Here is a 19,821-nt window from a genome sequence, read left to right on the forward strand (position 1 = left end):
TTAGCGCACGAAATTTGTTCCTATTTCCTTATCGTGCGTTATAATAGTCTACTTTAGCGCAGCATGCGCCACCTTGATTCGGTTATATTTTAGGATTGTGAATCTCGTCACTCTATATAAGGTAATATAACTGGAATATATCCAGTTAAAAGTAGCTTAAATCGTGTAGCCAGGTAATTGCAACGACACGATCTTCTGATAAGGATAATACACTCCCACACGATGACCGTTTAAAGTTTAAAGTAACTATACTAAAAATGAACCAAGCAATTAAAGGATTCCTTTTTTTAATGTCATTCACATATAAGCATTAGATAGTCTAGAATCTCTTAGACTAGAAAGATAATGCTTTTAAGTTGTATTCTACATTATGACCCGAAGATATAGTGAGTAACAAGTCATTACTAAAGATTAGACACTGAATACCTCATACTCGAACAGTTCGGGAACTACTGTACTGAAATGCCTTAAGATATGTTAGATATTCTGTGCCTGAAGATAATATATGCTATTTAAAACAAAGACTATAACCTAATTATGCTTGGCGAGACTGGTTATGTTGAACAAGCCAAATGGTTTCGTTGGAAGTATTGATCATTCTTGCTGCATCAAGGGCTGCGTGCTTGGCTTCAAGTAAGTGTACACAAATATACAAATGTTTAATGGAAAGATAAAAATCTCAGATGAATGAAACATATGCACTATGTAACATACATACATACATACATACATACATACATACATGCATACATATATTATTTCTGCACATAAAATGTCATTAATAATTATACATTCATTTTCCAACAGGAAAAAGTAAACAATGGCAAAATAATATGCATAGAAGCAAGTCATGCATACTATTTACACACATTCTTGCCGAATTCTAGCAAATTTTAGCAATTCCCTTCACCCCATCACGCCCTTCTTTACAGGCAAAAGTAGCTGAGGTAATAAAAATACATACATACATACATACACTCACACACACACATGCATGCATGCATACATACATACATACATACATACATACATACATACATACATACAGAGAAAGACTCGCTGTATAGATATGTCTTTATATCTTTCTATATGTCTGGGGCATTTGATCTTCACACTTTTGATGTCTACTTAGAGCTACGCAATAATTCCTTGAAAACAGATCACTATGTTGCGTTTGAATTCATCGAAGAAAATAAATTGCAACATACCCATTCATATTATAATCGAATGATAATCATATAATACGTGTTTCTTGAATAAAACTGCATTTTTAAAGCTATGTATGTATATATATATATATATATATATATATATATATATATATATATATATATATATATATATATATATATATATTTCACAGATGCTGACACTGTTAAGCGTTTAGTTCGTAAGTATACACTTGGATTTTATACATATTGATAATTATTATTTCGATACTATATACAAATATGGGATGTAGATTAAAACTCGGTTTTGGTATGTCATACAAAGCCCAAATGATCCAAACGACAGTTGTATAATCTATCGAAAACAAGCAAAGGGATTAAACCAAATTTTATCTCATAAATCTGTAGCATAATGTACAAATCTAGATTTACAATAATGTAGTTGATTTTGGTCAAATACCAGTTGCAGTTCGTACGTCTCTCTGGCAGGAAAATGGAAAAAGTGTACGAAAAGGCTGTACACAATTTATTTAATCATTTTTATGAAATCTGTATGCACACTTTATTTTCAATTATATTACATATACTAAATTAAACTAAAAACAGAAATGTTGGGTGGATTACAGAAGCACCGCAAGGTCACTTGAAAAAGATCTTTCAATTTCAGGAAATCTCAAAGTCAGTTGTATTGGATATGTTATTTCCATGATGATAGCTGATATAGGCCAATTCCTTATATAACCCATGCCTTTATTACTGAATAACTAACAGTAAAAATAATCATGCCAATAACAAATCAATTTCGCCACATCAATACGATACCACTAGCATTACAGAAAAGTTCGGCTCACTTGATGTGGTTGTATGGGCTTGTTATGATGTGACTTAAGAATAAAAAGTGCAAAAAGCTTGGCAGTGGGAACCTGAACAATACAAAGTAGATTACAACCGTACTAATGTTTTAAAGTAAATATTTCAGAGTTTACTAGTGGATCTAAGTATCTGAGAGCTTTTGCATCGTAGACAACATTACTTTAATGATATTATACCTTTGCCAATTAACCATGTAAATAAATGTCCAAAGCAGAATCCTTCTCATTGTGGCTTACAATGTTAATTATGATTATACCACGTATACTTAAGTTCCATTTTTGTGGATTAAAAATCCATGAATATGAGTATTGTTCGCTACATTATTATGAATAAAAACTATTCCATTGTTGATAGTTTCTTTGTATGCACTGACGGTGACAGATATAAGATGGGGTTATTATATTAAAAGCTCACACGACGAAATGGCAATAAAATAACAGATTGGTGCACACAGTATTTTGAAAACAATTATCAATATGTACAATTCTATGATAATATTACCTGAGCAATACAGCATTCATAATGTTTCCGAATAGATTTTTTTTAACTTAAAAAAAGAATAAACTTTATTGTTTAATGCATCACTGAAATTTGTCAAGGAGGCCCTAAAGATCTTGTATCATTTGTCAAATACTATCCCGATAGTCTTGATACATTAATCGACTTAAGAGTTTTCTTGAAGCAGTAACGATGCACACCTGGCCAATTGTATGAGAAAGACAAAAAAACAGTAAAATGTCATTATTTTAGATCATGCCCAAAACATGAAGTCGCTGACCTTCACTAGACCACTCAGTAAATATTCGAATGTTCTCGTAAAAAATGAAGGATCCAACGACGTTGAGTCTAAGACACCAGAAGTTGCTGAATAAGTTTCATGTAGTTTTGTTACAGTGCAGTTAATGTTATGGAGCAACTGAGCCATCAATGTTGTATCCTGGCCAGGCCTAAGTTGAGGTGTTTCTTAAATAGCTCGATGTTACTGTGAAATATATAAAACAACGGCTTTCATTGCCCACATACATGCTTATGATTAGTCATGATATTCGTACGTTTTCTGTGAACACTCATTGCGCGTATTGAGGAGCTACAACGCATTTCAAAATTCCAATAGGGATTCGTAATATTCTCCTGTATAATGGTCATAATAATGCAAACAACAGAAACAGCATCAGGTATTTCCACCAAAGAGTATGCACATGCAAACAATGTCTGCTCCGCTTTTGGTTGTCATACGAATGCTGACTAGCTTGATCCTTATTTACGGACCAATGTGTTGTTGCTTGCCGATGTCTTTGACACGCATTTCGTGATAATGCCATGCGCGGACACAGTATAGTTCCTGTGCACTACTTATCATTAACAGAATCGATTGGGATGCGCTCCTGTCAAAAACTAAGGTCGAGCTCCAATTAATTACCGATAAAGATCAGCATCTGTATATTAAACTCGGTATTGATCTGAGCAAATAGACATACAGTGTATGATCGCCCCTAAACCGAATGTTTCAAGCTTATTACGAAGTTTCACAATACGATTAACTATGCATGTCAGAAACATGTAATATTATATTTGAACAGATATGCGTGTATTATTAATCCACCGGGAACACAGGTTTCAACAATGTGCTCGGATAGTTCCATATAGTAAGATGAATAAAGATCTTCGAAAAGATGACACAAATTAGTCCGATGATTTCTTTCAACTCATAAACAATGATATTCTGGGTATGACGATGGAAAATGTGCGACGTTGTCCGTGACAGTGAACAATACAAACTTTACAGGCGTGTTACTTTCCCGCTCACAGCTAAAACATCAAGCTTAAGTTGGCAAACCCAATCTCTGTTGGTGCACTCATGTTATGTTTATCACGTAAAATGTTTACTATGCCATGGTCAACATGTTTTATTACACTTTAGTCGATATGCCCTACACAGGCGCCGATTCACTTCCTATTCATGTCACTACTGACGATGATTGTGCGGACATACTTGTAAACTGATATGACATAAATAATTATCGAAAAGATTATTTACTGTTTATTAACACAAACTAAAACGTTGTTAGCAAGTTTAAAGAGGAATGTGCTTGCAGACTAATCGATAAATGCGTCCTAAAATGTACTCAGTCGTGGTTAGTTTGCAGAGTAGTCATAGTTTCGAAAAGGCAAAAGTGAGTTACTGAAGCAACGTGTCTGAAAACGGTATCTATTTCGAATCATCAAAGAATCATCGTAGTGGTGTGTATCTTCACAGCGATGTGAGTTTGCCACCCCATGGCTCACACATATGTACACTAACTCAAACATTCACTAATGCATTTAAATAGATATTGGTAATAATTTTTTATCCGCTGGAATGACTTTTATATTTATTCGCAAATATCGTCTACTTGGCCTGCTTGGTAGCGTTGCCACCAATGGTGGTACAGCAGAGCGGTAGTGATGAGACAAATGGCAACTTTTTATTTATCAAAGGAAATTAAACCGTTCTGAGAATGTAAACACATCACTGGACCAACATAGGATCAGTAGCATTATATTGCCTGCCTTCCAGCTCCCCTGATGCATTTAGATACCGAACGAAAGTGTTTTTAAATATATTTAACAGCAAGGGATGTGACATCATTGTGTAGGTAACTGTGACATCCTTTTACTGAGTCAGTGCAGTAGGTTTTACCCAGCTGTGCGTGTGATTTCGTGATTTAGTGTTCGAAAGAATAACAATGTCGTGTCACACATTCGTAGTACATAGCTTCACGATTCTACAAACGTTTCTATACTTACCGATGTTCAAATAGCCGTTCTGCAAGTGTACGGTTAAAACGTTATAAAAATAGCTTGGGCGTAGCATGTATTAGCATGCCCAACAAGATCAAGCTCTTTATGCTTGTTAATGTAAAACGGCTCCAAGAAAATCTTTATTAGAGCTACTTGAAATATCCGTGGACATCATAGTTTAAACTCATGAGCGACACTAGCTAAACCTTTCGACTTGCATTAGATCCACGTACACTATCATGTAGAAGACAGAAAAGATCATCCTAATGATCTTCGTTAGGTATTCTCACATCAAGCCATCCACAGCAAATCTACCGTGGTGCACAAGGTGGAACAGATGGCAGTGCTGACGGGCACAGAAATGAAACGGATCCGATTATTAAGATAGCCAAACGCGCCAACTACACTAAAAATCCACGACTACAACTGCTGAAGAAATTGAATGCTTTCCAAACCTGATTGCAGAAATCAAAGCAGATTTAGGAGATATTAGATAAACTATTCGTGTAATCGCAAAAGGCATCTCTTTAACTGATGATGACGACATAGAATCAGTTGGGAAGCTTATTTAAAAGACATGCAGCCATTATGAAACAATGTTGAAAACAACGCAGCTTAATTAATTAATTAATTAATAATAGTATTTAAAAAAATAACGGTAATAATACTATAATAATTCGTAATAAAGATCGCCAGTGGAACCTTCAAATTCATATGTATGCCGCTCTTAACATACCCCCATGAAAACAATCGTCATGTTTGGCCAACACATCTACCAGGTGGGTGTTCAGTGAGATTAAAGGCCACAAGAAACCTGCTCGCGATGCGTAGGAATATTAAAATAAAGCGATTGATACATATCAATCTTTAGACTCAAGGAAAGACGAAGCAATGTTTGCACCCAACACGAATGTGAATATGTAATGGAAAAACTGATTAAAGACCTAAAGCTAAGAACAATGAAAGGAAAATGCCGTGATGGATTGTGTATCGTTTAGATTTTGCAGACAGACTGGAAACACTCGTGGGATGTTCACGCTGATAATAATGCATAAAAAATCTTTCATTAAGCAGCATCGATTTCTTCAGTGGACACACCAATGACATCATGAACCCTAGGACGTTCGCGTGTTGATTCATGAACTTGCATAATATTCAGGATGATTACAACACCGATTATGAATTCTGATGTACGTCTTTTTCCCCACCAAATCAATGTTGATTTGCAGTGTGTTATAAATCCACTTCAGAATATCACATCTTCCCGTAATAAATCGTATGTGTTTTTCGTCTGACAGTCGTGCCACCTGGAATACATTTGAAATTTGACATGTAATTAAGCAAAGAAGAGAGTCAAGAGAGAATTTCGTAACTCGTTGACAAAGACTAATACATTTGCATACGCTAACATGAACCCTGACTTAACTCTGTTTATTTCCAGTTGAAAATCTGCATCGTATTGGTTGACATTACACGGTCGTCAACAAGAACATTTATAGGTTGGCCAAAAGAGATTCCCATTGTCAAATTAATTTAAAACAAAAGGTACCACATCGCGTTTGTCATTGTCGGGAATTCTTCAACGATTCAGGACAATTTAATGTGCGACCGCTTCTATGGCTATTATGAAGATCTTCTGAAAACGTAGCCTCCTAGCGATGCATACTCTTTAAGTTTCCAACAACCGTGGACCAAGTGATTTGATATATGTTACGCCTCTTGCGTCTGTGTATCTTACTGATTTACATCGTTTTACTCTTATGGATCAGGTGGCAATATAATGATACATTAGAGGTCGACCTGACATATACACGTAATCAATAAGTACATGATCACGTGATCACGTGATACCCGTGCGTGTTGTCAATTCGAGAAAAGCTGATAACATCGAATACTTCTGAATTGGTTTGGCGATATTCTTAGTGACGATATAATGAGGCATTTAAATAAGTTTATTGTTAAATTCTTTGAATAAAAATTACATTATATACGCCCTGCTTAAATAGGAACCACGCACAAAGCACATGTCACCTAAGCCACTAAACAAAGTAAACATGATTGAACAGTTATATATTTTTCTAATGTTTTCATAGAAAATCACTCATTTTTAGTCGAAACGGCCACCTTTCATACAATTCACCTTGAGGTTATTGTTAGTGTGGATCCTGAAAAACAACTAAAATTATTGTATTGACCACAATTATATATACAATTGTAACAACAGACCACTGTTCAAGCATGTAGAGCATCGGAAATAGATTCCAATGTAAATAAGCGGAACACACACACACACACACACACACACACACACACACACACACACACACAAACACACATAAACACACACTTGTTAGGTTCCTTCCGATGACGAATTTCAATTTTTACATGTATGGTTATATATATATATATATATATATATATATATATATATATATATATATATATATATATATATATATATATATATATATATATATATGTGTGTGTGTGTGTGTGTGTGTGTGTGTGTGTGTTACATATAATAATATATCGAAAGATACATCGTGTGACCTGAGGATAAGCCCTTTCCTCTTTGTTTGATATTTGTGTTAAATATCGTTCATGTAACCAAAAGAACTTTCGTGTTTCTCAAGTCCGCGAATTTGACTTTCTATTTACCCGGATGAGCACACCGCCCTATGGGTAATGGAGCTAGTGTTTGTGATCAGGACGGTATAATCATGTATACTTTTCTTAAATATAATCAGTGGCATGCAGGGTTTTAGCCGGGGAAGTAGATATAAACAAAATGTTACATTTTTAAATACAGATGATCCGTGGTCGGATTGGAGTGCTTGCTCGAAGTCGTGCGGAGGCGGACATAGGACTCGGACACAGACGTGTCATCATCTTAGCGGTCCCTCGCATGTATGTCAAACACAAAGAGAAACATGTGAAACGCAACACTGCCCAATAATAGGTATACGTTCTTTATTCTCACAATGACATACATGGCGTAAATTTTTGGGATGCCTAATGTTGCGTATTTGTTTAAGATGTTGCCTTTGAGAATGTATTGTGACATAAACTTTCAGTTGATGGAATCACATGATCAAGATCCCGTATAGCGTTCTACTGCTCCAGGAAATTGTTGGAGAAAGCCGTCTTTATGGAAATTATAGATCAGTTCTTGTTCTCGTCAGACCCATATTGACGATAACTTCAGCGCAGGTGGCTTTAACTTTCTCAACTTGGCAACCTTAAGCGCAACCCTCATTCCCTCTTAGTTTATTTCGTATGTCAGTCAAGCTGCTTTAATTGTTCCCATCTCTCTTTTTATTCCCTTCTCTTTAACACAAGCACAGACAAAATTCATACGCGCAAACATGAACACTACACTCCCAAGAGTTATTTCTGTACATGCTAATATTAAGAAAACTGAATGAACTATCCTGCAAAAACTTTATAATGTTGTAAGTCAAATGTAATGGAGCAAAATTTTGTCCTGTCCTCTCACTCAGTACAGTGTTAATATCATTTACTGGCTGAAATGGAGCTTGCAGACCTGAAGTGTTCATTTAAATCATTATGTTTGTGTAGAACACTACGAAAGGACGTGTTTGGACCAAAAATTGAAATGAGAGATATCTTGTGTTTAATTTATATTAGCAATATAGGTACACATGTTTATTTAGGACTGGGCCTAGGGTATTGGTGTTCCCCATGTAATAATCCTGTTGTACCTGTTGTTTAACACATTCTTTATTATAATGCAGTAACATGTTTTATTATCTGATCCACCCAGAGTGTTCAAGAATGACTACGTCCATTAAATAGACATGACATATTTCAGAAAGGAAACAGGATTATAATATTGTTAACCTGACAAATTAATCTTTATTCCCCTAACATTGTATTCACAAAATCAATCCTATCGTTCAGATGATGGAAAGATTTATTTAAAATAGTATTCACTGAAACTTTAAAGTGCTATTAAATCATGTTCTTGGATTGAAACACTAATTTGAACGTTGTTAGTAAATCATCACAGTTCAGGATACATGTAAATTAGTACATTCAGGACTACAAGAATATCAACGCCTTCAGTGATGATTCTTATTTTGAACCACACTGGAGTTTGACTAGAACCTGATTCTTCAGGACTGGTACAACATCTTTTCGGATTATTTGGGATTTATATTGTGAATTCTTTTACAAGTTTCACTTTCTATTTTAGGGAAATAAAATATTTGTTGAATTTTACAACAGAGGTAGGTTTTTGCTCCTCTCTATTAATTAGTTTTAGACCATTGATACTTAATATATCATAAGTGTGTGTATATATATATATATATATATATATATATATATATATATATATGTGTGTGTGTGTGTGTGTGTGTGTGTGTGTGTGTGTGTGTGTATGTGTGTGTGTGTCTGTGTCTGTGTACGTATGTAAGTATGGTTCGAACTTGAGTACTTTCTAAATCTATTGAGGTTTATCCAATTTTGTAAAGCTAGGTTTAAATCACTATGAGGAATGTTCCATTTGAACTTTTTATTCTCCACTTCCCTTAAAATAAACTTCACCTGACATCTAACACTGAGGCTGCTGCTAATGAGAAGATGAAATATATGTCATAACCTTAACTGCCAGAGCTCTGCTGGTAAGCAATCGCCTTACACTATAAACTCGACCGAGCAGACACCCACACCAACATCGACCTAGCAGACACCCAAACCAACATACAAAATGTCAGGGAGGTTGATGGAAATTTTTAAAATGCAAAACTACCTCCAGTGCTAGTTATCAAAAAGGAACCTAGGCTGTATGCTATAAAATGCCTTAAATTATACTCTAATTACTATGATTAAAGAACGATGGAAACAAGAAAATATACACGCTTGTCCCAGAAATGTACGTTTAAGAAAACTGTAATTACATTAACTAAGGAACTGTGGAAACAACAAATAATTGTCAGGAACAAATTCAAAATGACAGGACGCCATTGAAAAAAGAACATGAAAAGATGAGGGGAGAAACGTATGATATAAAACTGGATCATCGATAACTCCAATAGCGTCGTGGTCATGGCTGTTTTTTAAATGTAGTGTCTAGAGATTGTATAAAATGTAAGAAACGGACGTTTCAGCCTCAATCCCATTCTTTCATTGCAAATTTACTTTAAAACAACACTCCATATACATTCAAAAGAAACAGACAAACTTAAAACATATAATGGGAAATGTTCCCCAGTCAAATTACGTCTAATAAATTTAGAATGCTTACGAATCTCTTCATCCTTTATTTCTTTGTTTAAGTTCCTAGCGTTGCCCACTGGTCTGAATGGTCATCGTGTTCAGCCACTTGCGGTAATGGTGAATCGGTTAGACAATTGATCTGCTCTACTCAGATGCAATTGATTGGGAAACGTTCTACATGCATTCCACATACAGAAAGACAACCGTGCTCATCAGGATCATGCCCTATTGGTTGGTACATATAGGATTCAGACTGTCAGTTGATTCACTATCAAACTGAACAAAGTGGATATTCTGTTTCACTTGTCTTTATCCTTCTTCCCTGCTCTATCTACCACTGCTTCAACGGTATTTATTGGTTTATTTTCTATAATCTTTTCTTGAATCAAACATTTCTTTGAATTATAACAATTTTTAATTCAATGTTTGAAACCAGTATATTTTGGGTTAATTGTCTACAGTAATTATAGAAATTGGGTAAACCACAAGCTTTACTGAATTTTGAAATGAATACATGTGGATTTTTTCTTGTCACAATTAATTTCCACCTTCGTTCTGTATCCATTACTTAACTGATCATACTTTAGATCTTTTTACATCAAGAGCAAAACCGGACAAACCGCGATCGGCACATTGTTCAACTATGTGATGTACTTTCATTTTTAAATATTGTATAGCAAACTAACACAATCATAATGCACTGGTACTGGAACCATTAGATATATATGTCCTGTTCGTTGTGTGTCCTGTTTTTTGTGCACCCTTTTGTAAAATGCAGCTAGTTTAAATCAGAAAGTTGATGCTTAAAATGTGTGGTGCAGGAATCAATATTTCATTTAAGGAAAGAATTGTACTGAAATCAAAATATATAAGCCTCACGGCAAATGCTGACGACAAGTATAACTGTCTACTAGAGTTGCATTGCCTGCAGTTGTTTGTACAATAATATTTATGTTTTGTTTAAATTTCTATAAAGTTCACAACGTTATGCTCCATGTTTTTTCAGCCGTTTCCGTCGAACATTTAAGTGTAAGTTCTACATAAAGAATAGAAACGATTCATATCATTAGAAGCACAAGTCCTTAATAATCATCCAGATCTACATTCGTGATGGATGCCCAGGTGGCCATATCACAAATAACTTATATCTCTTCTCGATGATCTGCTCAGACAAAGTGGGCATGTGAGAAAGATTACCAATAGCTTCCAGACAGTCGGTTGCTCTTCCCACGTTTTGTCTGGATATTTCCACCACCAATATAATATCCACCATGCATGATCTATCACATGCTGTACAATGTCGTTTATATATATATATATATATATATATATATATATATATATATATATATATATATATATATATATATATATATATATATCATTTGTTTTAGATGGACATTGGGGTAGATGGTCAGACTGGTCGACGTGTCCTGTAACCTGCGTTATACATTCACAAAATAGACATCGAGAATGTACCAGTCCTGCTCCAAGTAACGGAGGTCGACAGTGTGAGGGGTCAAACACGGAAAGTCAGAATTGCCCATTATCTGCTTGTTATGTTGGTAAGATGGTATTGTAACCTGTCGAAGGTTTTGTTTGATGCCGTTAATGAGCCAATACTAATCGGATAAAGGTATAGATGAAAGTATTTTGTTCTTTCAAAGGCAATACAAAACTAAAATGTTCACATCTAATTGCTTTGTTCTCAGTGAAAGCAGTTTTTGGCCTGCGCTTCTACTGATTTCATATGCAGTTTTTCTCCAAGATCATATGTTATATATAATTGTAATTTGGACTAGTCCTTTTCCAAAATCAAGTAATTATCTACCTGACCAGTAACATTTACTTTCGTAAACAAATAATACAGAGCTAAACAAAACTGTTCCATGAGTGTGGGTTCAGTTATCAGTATAATTATTTAATAGAGGTAAACATCTTTATTTGTGTCTGGGTGTAGGACACCGGTATTCCCCATGGAATAACGTTTTGCCTGTTGTTTACCACATTCTTTATTATAATTTTAAGACCAGGTTTATCTTTTAAAGAATCCAGATTGTTGTAATATGAAAATTTCTACTAAATAGACATGATATTTTCAGAAATGCTAATGGTGAGTTAGCTCAGGTAGAGGCGTTTTTCATATTGTTAGCTTGAGAAATTACTATTTATTTCCAAAGTATCTTATAGCAGAATCAATCTTATTGTCGTATTCAGATTTTGATTTTGATGGAATTATTCAAACTATTATTCACTGGAAAGACAATGTACTCCGAAATAATGTTGTTGGACAGAAACATTAATTTCAATTTTTTGTGAATTTAGAGAGGGGCAACATGGATTTTATTATTTTGATTAATTGGAAGACTAATAACAATTCATCAGGCTACACGTAATTTAATAAATTCCAGACTACAGGCATATCAATACCTTCAGCGCAGGATCTTATTTCGAAATCACACTGAAGTTTGATTCGAACTTGATTCTTTAAGATTGGTGATAAATCTCTTTGGATTATTTACAAGTAATTGGAGTAGTTCACAATACTGTGATTTTTTAAACAAATTCAATCTCTGTTCTAGGGAAGTAAATTATCTGTTGAATTTAACATTTGTCGGTTTTCGCTCTTTTCTATTAGTTCCATATATATATATATATATATATATATATATATATATATATATATATATATATATATATATATATATATATATATATATATATGTGTGTGTGTGTGTGTGTGTGTGTGTGTGTATGTGTGTGTGTGTGTGTGTGTACTTATGGTTTGAAATTTAAATTAGTACTTTCTAATTCCAAGTAAGATTTTCTCATTTTGCGATATTAAATTGAAATCACTATGAGGAAATATTCCATTCTGAACATTGTATTCTCCACTTACCTCATAAATATTATCACGCGACATTTATAACTGAGGTTGCTGACAGTGAAGAGATGAAATATATGCCGCTACGCTGACTGCCACTCATCTACCGGCAAGCAATAGGCTCACACTATAAAATCGACCCGACAGCCACCCACACCAAACATAAAAAATGAACTTTCAGGAAAGTTCATGGATATTTTCTAAATACGAAACGATCTCCAGTACTGACTAGCAAATATGAACCATGACAGTATGCACCGTTTCCCCATAAATATATTTTAAAGGACATTTTAATTACAATTACTAAGGACGCTATAGAAACAGGAAAATATAGTCTTGCCCAGCAAATATACGTTTATGAAGACTGTAAATACTATACATAAGGAACGACGGAAACAATAAATAAATTACCCCGATGATTGTCGCAGAATAGAAACAGAGTGGGTTTTTGGGCTAAATGAATAAGACAAACACAGTGTGATAAAGATGGAAATTTATGAAATGAATTAATAAAGAAAAATATATGATGTAAAAATACAATGATTCTCTCACGCTCTCAACATACGATTGGCTCACATCACTCTACCCAACATACACACATTGAAAACAAAACAAATATATGAAATCAATATGAAGTACAGATCCAAGGAACTTCGTTGACTGCAGATGCGCTTCAAACAGTATTCTACACTACAAGAGAGATTCGCAGTCTCAAATATGAACTCCGATTAAGATTCAAAATAATGTTATGAACACAACTAAGATTCTAATTAATCTTATGAACATAAAAATGCAACTGGAACAATAATTGAACCAAACGTATGCTTCTAGACCCCTTGTACAGTCGCACGATTCCTTGGGTTGGCCCACACTCTTATCGGCCGCTCGCACCCTTTATGGATCCGCCACACAGACATACGTAAATACATACATACGTATCGACAGCACGCAGCCTTAAATACTCTGGAAACCCCAGACAGCTTTAAACAACTTTAGACAGCTTCAGACAGCTCCAGTCATATTCACAGTCACAATCACAGTGACAGTAACAATCACAGCGACAGTCACAATCAGCTACAATAAAACCAAATTGGTCATAATAATAGTTTCTGTAAAATATCTAGATATATGCCAATACATTAACCTCTAACAGTGACTTGTAATTCAAAGTTCAAATCTGTGTTGTAATAAATGCAGTATTACGAGATAAGACATTACAAACCAAATAAGCTTCACATAAATGTAACACTTACTGCTATAACTGGAGAACAATGGAGAGCTTACACTCCTTGACGTGATCCAAAACGACCAGTGTCGGTATAGAAATCGATCTTACTTAAATCCATAGGAGTGAGCAAAATTCAAGGTAAAATACCCGTTCATATCAAGTTAAATATGTCCCTTATTTGCAAGTAATTTCTGGCGAGGTATATGTTAATTCCAATCGCTTAACTGGAAAAACACTTATTCACCCTAGATAATGTTGTACGCATGTACAGCGAGAAATAGTCAACTAGTTCTAAGGCAAAACAAAGTTAATTTTTGCCTAATTCTGTGCAATGAAGTTCAAAACGACAGGACTTCATTGACAAATGAACATGAATAGATGAGTGGAGAATCATATGATTCAAAACTGGATAATCAGTAAGTCCAATAATTTCGCGGTCTTGATGCCATCTTGATCCTAGTATCGAGAAATTGTTTAACGTGAAAACAACTGACTTCAGGTTCATCCTCAAGATGTAAGCAACTGACATCAGATACAACCTCAAACCCATTCTTTCATTGTAACCATATATCAAAAACCACACTCAACATACATTTAAAAGACGCAGCCATACTGAAAACATATAATAGGAAATCTGCCCCAGTAATAACAAGTGCAATAAACTTGGAAGGCTATTTTATCTTTTATACCTTTATTTCTTTGTTTAAGTTCCTGCCCACTGGTCTGAATGGTCATCGTGTTCAGCCACTTGTGGTACTGGTTTATCCGTTCGACACTGGATCTGCTCTAATCAGACGGCATTGATTGGGAAACGTTCTTCATGCATTGCACATTTAGAAAGACAAACGTGCTCATCAGGATCATGTCCAGTTGGTTGGTACATATAGGATTAAGAATACCATTAGCTTCGCTATCAATCCGAGCAATGGGTACCTTCTCTCTCAGTCTATCGTTATCTTTGTTTCCCGGCTCGATCTACCACTTACTCTGCAGCTATTTTGGGGGGCTTCATTTACTACATTTTATTACAATTAAAGTTTATCAACGTTACTGCACATACTCATGAAAGATACTCGTGTACACTAACGCTGCATTACCTGCATTAAATAGTACAATAATATTTACATTTTGTTCCTATTTCTGTAACGTTCTCAAAGTTATGCCCCTTGTTATTATATTCAACCGTTTCTGTCGTCCATTAAACGTCTACATAAACTATAGGAAGATGCAATATCATTATAAAGATAGATCCTAACTAATTATCACGAACTATATTTGTATAAGGGAATCCAAGTAGCCTACTGCACTAACACGCTTGCCGTTGCGTATCACTTACATCTCACATCTCTCCGCGTGGCTCAGCTAGGCCAACGTGGGTATATCAGAGAGATTGCCAGTAGCTACCAGTCAGTCATTTGCTTTTTTCAAGTTATTCCGCCACCAAATATACTGTCCGCCATGTATAACCTATAATATGCTGCAAAACTGCTTTAAATCCACAAAAGCAATCCAAATAATTGCATAATGTTATACAGTAAAACATTCGATTCAGAATATAACCTCCTTCTTAATGGTATTTTTGTATCAGAGCTAACGCATTGAGCGATATATAAACTTAAGGCAAGACATGTCACTGTACTAGTCACACAACAATATGCAACAAAATATATACCAAAACATTGTCATAGATCTCTACATGATTCATATACTGTACGGCAGTTCAATCTCCAACTAAACTGAGGCTTTTTATCTGTTGCAAATCGCCATATGGATGAAATGGTGCTTATAATAAGTATTATATTGATCGTAATGACAGTATTGGAGAAATATTAATCACGTTTTCATTTATTATTACGAAAGTATAAATCAAGATGGAATGTACGTACTACTTGGTACCAATTATCATCAGTTACGGATTCTTGTACATAATCAATATTTTTGTTTTAGACGGACATTGGGGTGGCTGGTCAGAATGGTCTAAGTGCCCTGTAACATGCGTTGGGCAATCACAAAACAGACGTCGCGAATGTAACAATCCCGCTCCAAGTAATGGAGGTCGACCCTGTGAGGGATCGAACATGGAAACTCAGCATTGTCCATTATCGGCTTGTCATGTTGGTAAGATGTTAATTAACGTGTCGATGGTTTTGTTTGATGCGTATATGACGTTTCTGCAAAAGTACTAAACGGATAAATGTATAACTGAAAATGAAAGTACTTCTTCTGTTAAAGGAAAGCGAAATCTAAAGTCTAAGTGATAATGCTTTGTTCTCGAAGAAATCAGTTTTTCGCATGAGCTTTTACAATATATATATATATATATATATATATATATATATATATATATATATATATATATATATATATATATATATATATATATATATATATATGAGTACAATTTTATTTTGATAAAAGCAAACACTTTACGGGAGGTACAAACAAATCCATACGGCTTACCTTACTGAAAGTGATAATTATTATCGGTTTGCATAATTACCAATGCAATGTTCCATTTAAGATGGAAACTGGAGTGGCTGGTCAGAGTTTTCAAAGTGCACCGTTTCCTGTGGTTTGGGAACTCAAATCCGATCCAGGTCATGTTCCAATCCTGCTCCAAGCAATGGAGGTCTTGAGTGTCTTGGGTCATCCATGGAAGCAATAATTTGTTCCTTTCCTGCCTGCGTGCCGGGTTAGTGCTTGGGTGGATTACTACCTTACGTTTTTGCTTTGCTCTAAAATATTTGTTCACCGGTTATGATGTTTTTTCTCCAAGGTTTATATACGCTGTTTGCACTTGTTTTCTATTAATCTTTTTCATTCACCAAAATATTGTTTACAAAATAATTTCATTCTTAGCGTGAAAATAATTATCAGTGTCAAAAACGATGTACATCAAACGGATTGTTATATTTACTCTTTAAGCAGTACATGCTATTTGCTTTTCCATTCACTGCGTCGTAATTTATACATGTGAATCTGCTACAATTGGCACGAGTAAAAGCAGGCATTGGAGGAAACGTTACTTTTATACAAACTTATTTAGAAGGCAATGTCTTAAAATCAAAGATACTGATGAAATATTGAGATGCAATTTATTGTTACACGTTGCTTAAATTAGGACATTAAAAACGACATAGGTCAAAAAAAAAAAAGATTCAGTTTTTAACAGAAAACGTTTTCTCCTAGGACAACGTTATGTACAGATTTGTTTTCTAATGTTGTTCTTTCAAACAGAAAACCACAGAAGCAGTCTCTTTTATAAATTATATATAGTAAAATATTTTTATTTATTTATTTATGTATTTATTTATTTATTTATTTATTGATTTATTTTCTAGAACCTCGTGTTTGTGATAAAGTGCGGCTGTTTTCTTCTGTCTTCCATAATACTTCCGTTTCCCAAATTGGAGACATGTTATGCCCGGACCCAAGTTTCTATTCCTCAAGAGCGCTTATACAAGAACTATGCAACGCTCCGTCTACTTCCCTTCATATTGGCTCGCAGGTAGCTTTCCTGTATAATGTTGATCAAAAAGATCATATTAAATGTAAAACAGGGACATTGCATAAATTTATTGAGAAGCGACTCATTTTCAAGTTGATATATTTATTACAATTCGTAAGTGGACATTATATCCAGTACCCGAGAGGAAAGTAATATATTTACAAGTTCAAACATTTATATAATTCGTGAATGGGTACAATCTCAGCAATGGCAATATGTATCACATGAATAATTAAATGGGCTTGTATTTACATATTTAATTTATTTATTATTACAAAAGTCTGTATTGACTTTCGTAATACATTTTAAATTGAAAGATGTTGTAATGTTTTGAAATTATACAAGTCAAAGTCAACAGATCATCAGTTGCTTAAATTAATGTGTAGTTTAGATAATGTAAATGAGAACATGACGAAATATAAGGATCAAATCTCATAACGAGCTTACAAAAATGCTCCTTTAGCAAATGTAGACAGGTTGAGGTTGGCGGGGAAGGGGTGGGCAATGGTGACAATGTTTTGTCTAGCATCCTGTTAAATAGTTCAGTCGTACAATAAGGTAAAGCGTTGCAGTGGTATTAGCTTTCTGTTGAGCGAACCGGTAAAAACAACCAGCATCTACTTTACAAATTTTATATAGAATATATGCCATAAAGGCCATTCTAACAATCACCGACCAATTACTGACGGTACTACGGTACCCATTCTTCTTGTGACCCAATCACAAACTGCGAATTGGGTTATCCTTTTGTGTTATGTTATTGTTGATCCACATATACCAATCCTCAAATTGTATAACTCATTATTATTGAAAGCTCTTACTGCAGATGTGTAACACAAATATTTACAGGTCATAGATGTGTGTACTCAAATTCCGACCTATTCACCTGTTGTAAGGAAAGATGACACCACAGGACACACTGACTACGGGATTCTTATCGAATGTCATGGAAACGAACTAAAGGTAGACGACATACACTTACAATAAACGACAATATATAAACATCAAAAAAGTAATAATTAATATGTATGACAAGATAAAGTTATGTCCATATGAAATTGGACAAATTCAGCAAAATTTTGTTCAGATGTTATGAAGCTTTGTTTGCCCCAACTACCACCACATATACACACTTTTTCTTAGTTACTTATATCATCACAGTCTATTGCACAAGCCCCACAGTTATTCTTCTGTTAAGCGAAGGCAAATCAGTACTCTTATATCTTCATTCAGATATGTAGATATATGGTGAGAAAGTGGTAGATATACCCTGTGTGTTTTTGTACAACTTTAATGGCGCAACTCGTGATGATCAACAAACTCGTGGCATCATACGGATTTATTTGCACTTCCTTAATCCTAAAATGCGGTACGCATATGAGGCTCCTTATAGTGTACAATAATACAAATGTCTGTTTTCAGGTAGCAAGCCAGGACTGTAACCATTCTGTGCACATCGAACATTTAAATGCATCTGAATCCAATAAATACTACTTGGTAAATTGGTAGTGAGGAAGAAATAACAGCAGTTAAACATGTGATTTCGGACACCAAAATAGTAGAAATCACGGTTCATTTCTCCTGTAAAACTATATGTTTATTTCAATAAAGTTATGACAGAGATCCAGTGAACGCATGTTTCATATTTATTTGCTTAACTTAGAGACATATGATAGATTGTATCGAGCTGAAGGTTCGCATGTATGTATATTGACAGAATTTTAGCATCATTGTTGAAAATGTACAATCTGTAAACGGTCAGAGAGCAGAAGAGATTTCCAAGAGTTTATTAAAATTATCAAACAACAATTAGGACTTTCTTTGATACAGATTCACGTTTGTAAAGAAATGTTTTGCTAGCTATGTAAAAAAATTATTTTTTAAAACTTATAAAGACATACAAAAACGCATTACATGTTCATAATAGGACACAGGTTCTTACAAACAGATCAGAACGTTTCAAATGCCAGATTTGTTAAGAAAGAATACATCACCATTACTACACCCAAGTTTACTTAAGTAAATATTACTGGGGCAGTAAATATGTCGACAGATTCTAAGTGATGTTTGTATATGCTGATACTAGATTGTTTTCTCTGCATAATGAAGTTCAATATTCCTGAATACACATGAAAAT

General features: G+C 34.5%; 1 protein-coding gene across 1 annotated transcript; it reads left to right on the forward strand.

Moving 5' to 3' along the window:
• Positions 1-501: 501 nt before the first annotated feature.
• On the forward strand, positions 502-19,316 carry LOC149786637 (coadhesin-like). The gene is made up of 11 exons (XM_089978242.1): positions 502-633; positions 1,364-1,390; positions 7,633-7,782; positions 10,125-10,295; positions 11,459-11,629; positions 14,885-15,049; positions 16,124-16,294; positions 16,698-16,868; positions 17,518-17,684; positions 18,534-18,647; positions 19,107-19,316. The coding sequence occupies exons 1-11, from the start codon at positions 573-575 to the stop codon at positions 19,191-19,193; spliced, it is 1,455 nt and encodes a 484-aa protein (XP_089834368.1). The 5' UTR covers positions 502-572; the 3' UTR covers positions 19,194-19,316.
• The last annotated feature ends 505 nt before the right edge of the window (positions 19,317-19,821 follow it).

The sequence above is a fragment of the Sinohyriopsis cumingii genome, chromosome 12 (genome assembly GCF_028554795.1).
Source record: "Sinohyriopsis cumingii isolate HCF-2022 chromosome 12, ASM2855479v2, whole genome shotgun sequence".
Lineage (NCBI taxonomy): Eukaryota > Metazoa > Mollusca > Bivalvia > Unionida > Unionidae > Sinohyriopsis > Sinohyriopsis cumingii.

Bases quoted from the DNA above. Each gene is read 5' to 3' on its own strand.
- LOC149786637 (XM_089978242.1), top strand. From the start codon at position 573: ATGGTTTCGTTGGAAGTATTGATCATTCTTGCTGCATCAAGGGCTGCG. The intron at 7,783-10,124 runs GTATACGTTCTT...TCTTTGTTTAAG, and splicing joins GCAACACTGCCCAATAATAG to TTCCTAGCGTTGCCCACTGG. The intron at 10,296-11,458 runs GTTGGTACATAT...CATTTGTTTTAG, and splicing joins ATCAGGATCATGCCCTATTG to ATGGACATTGGGGTAGATGG.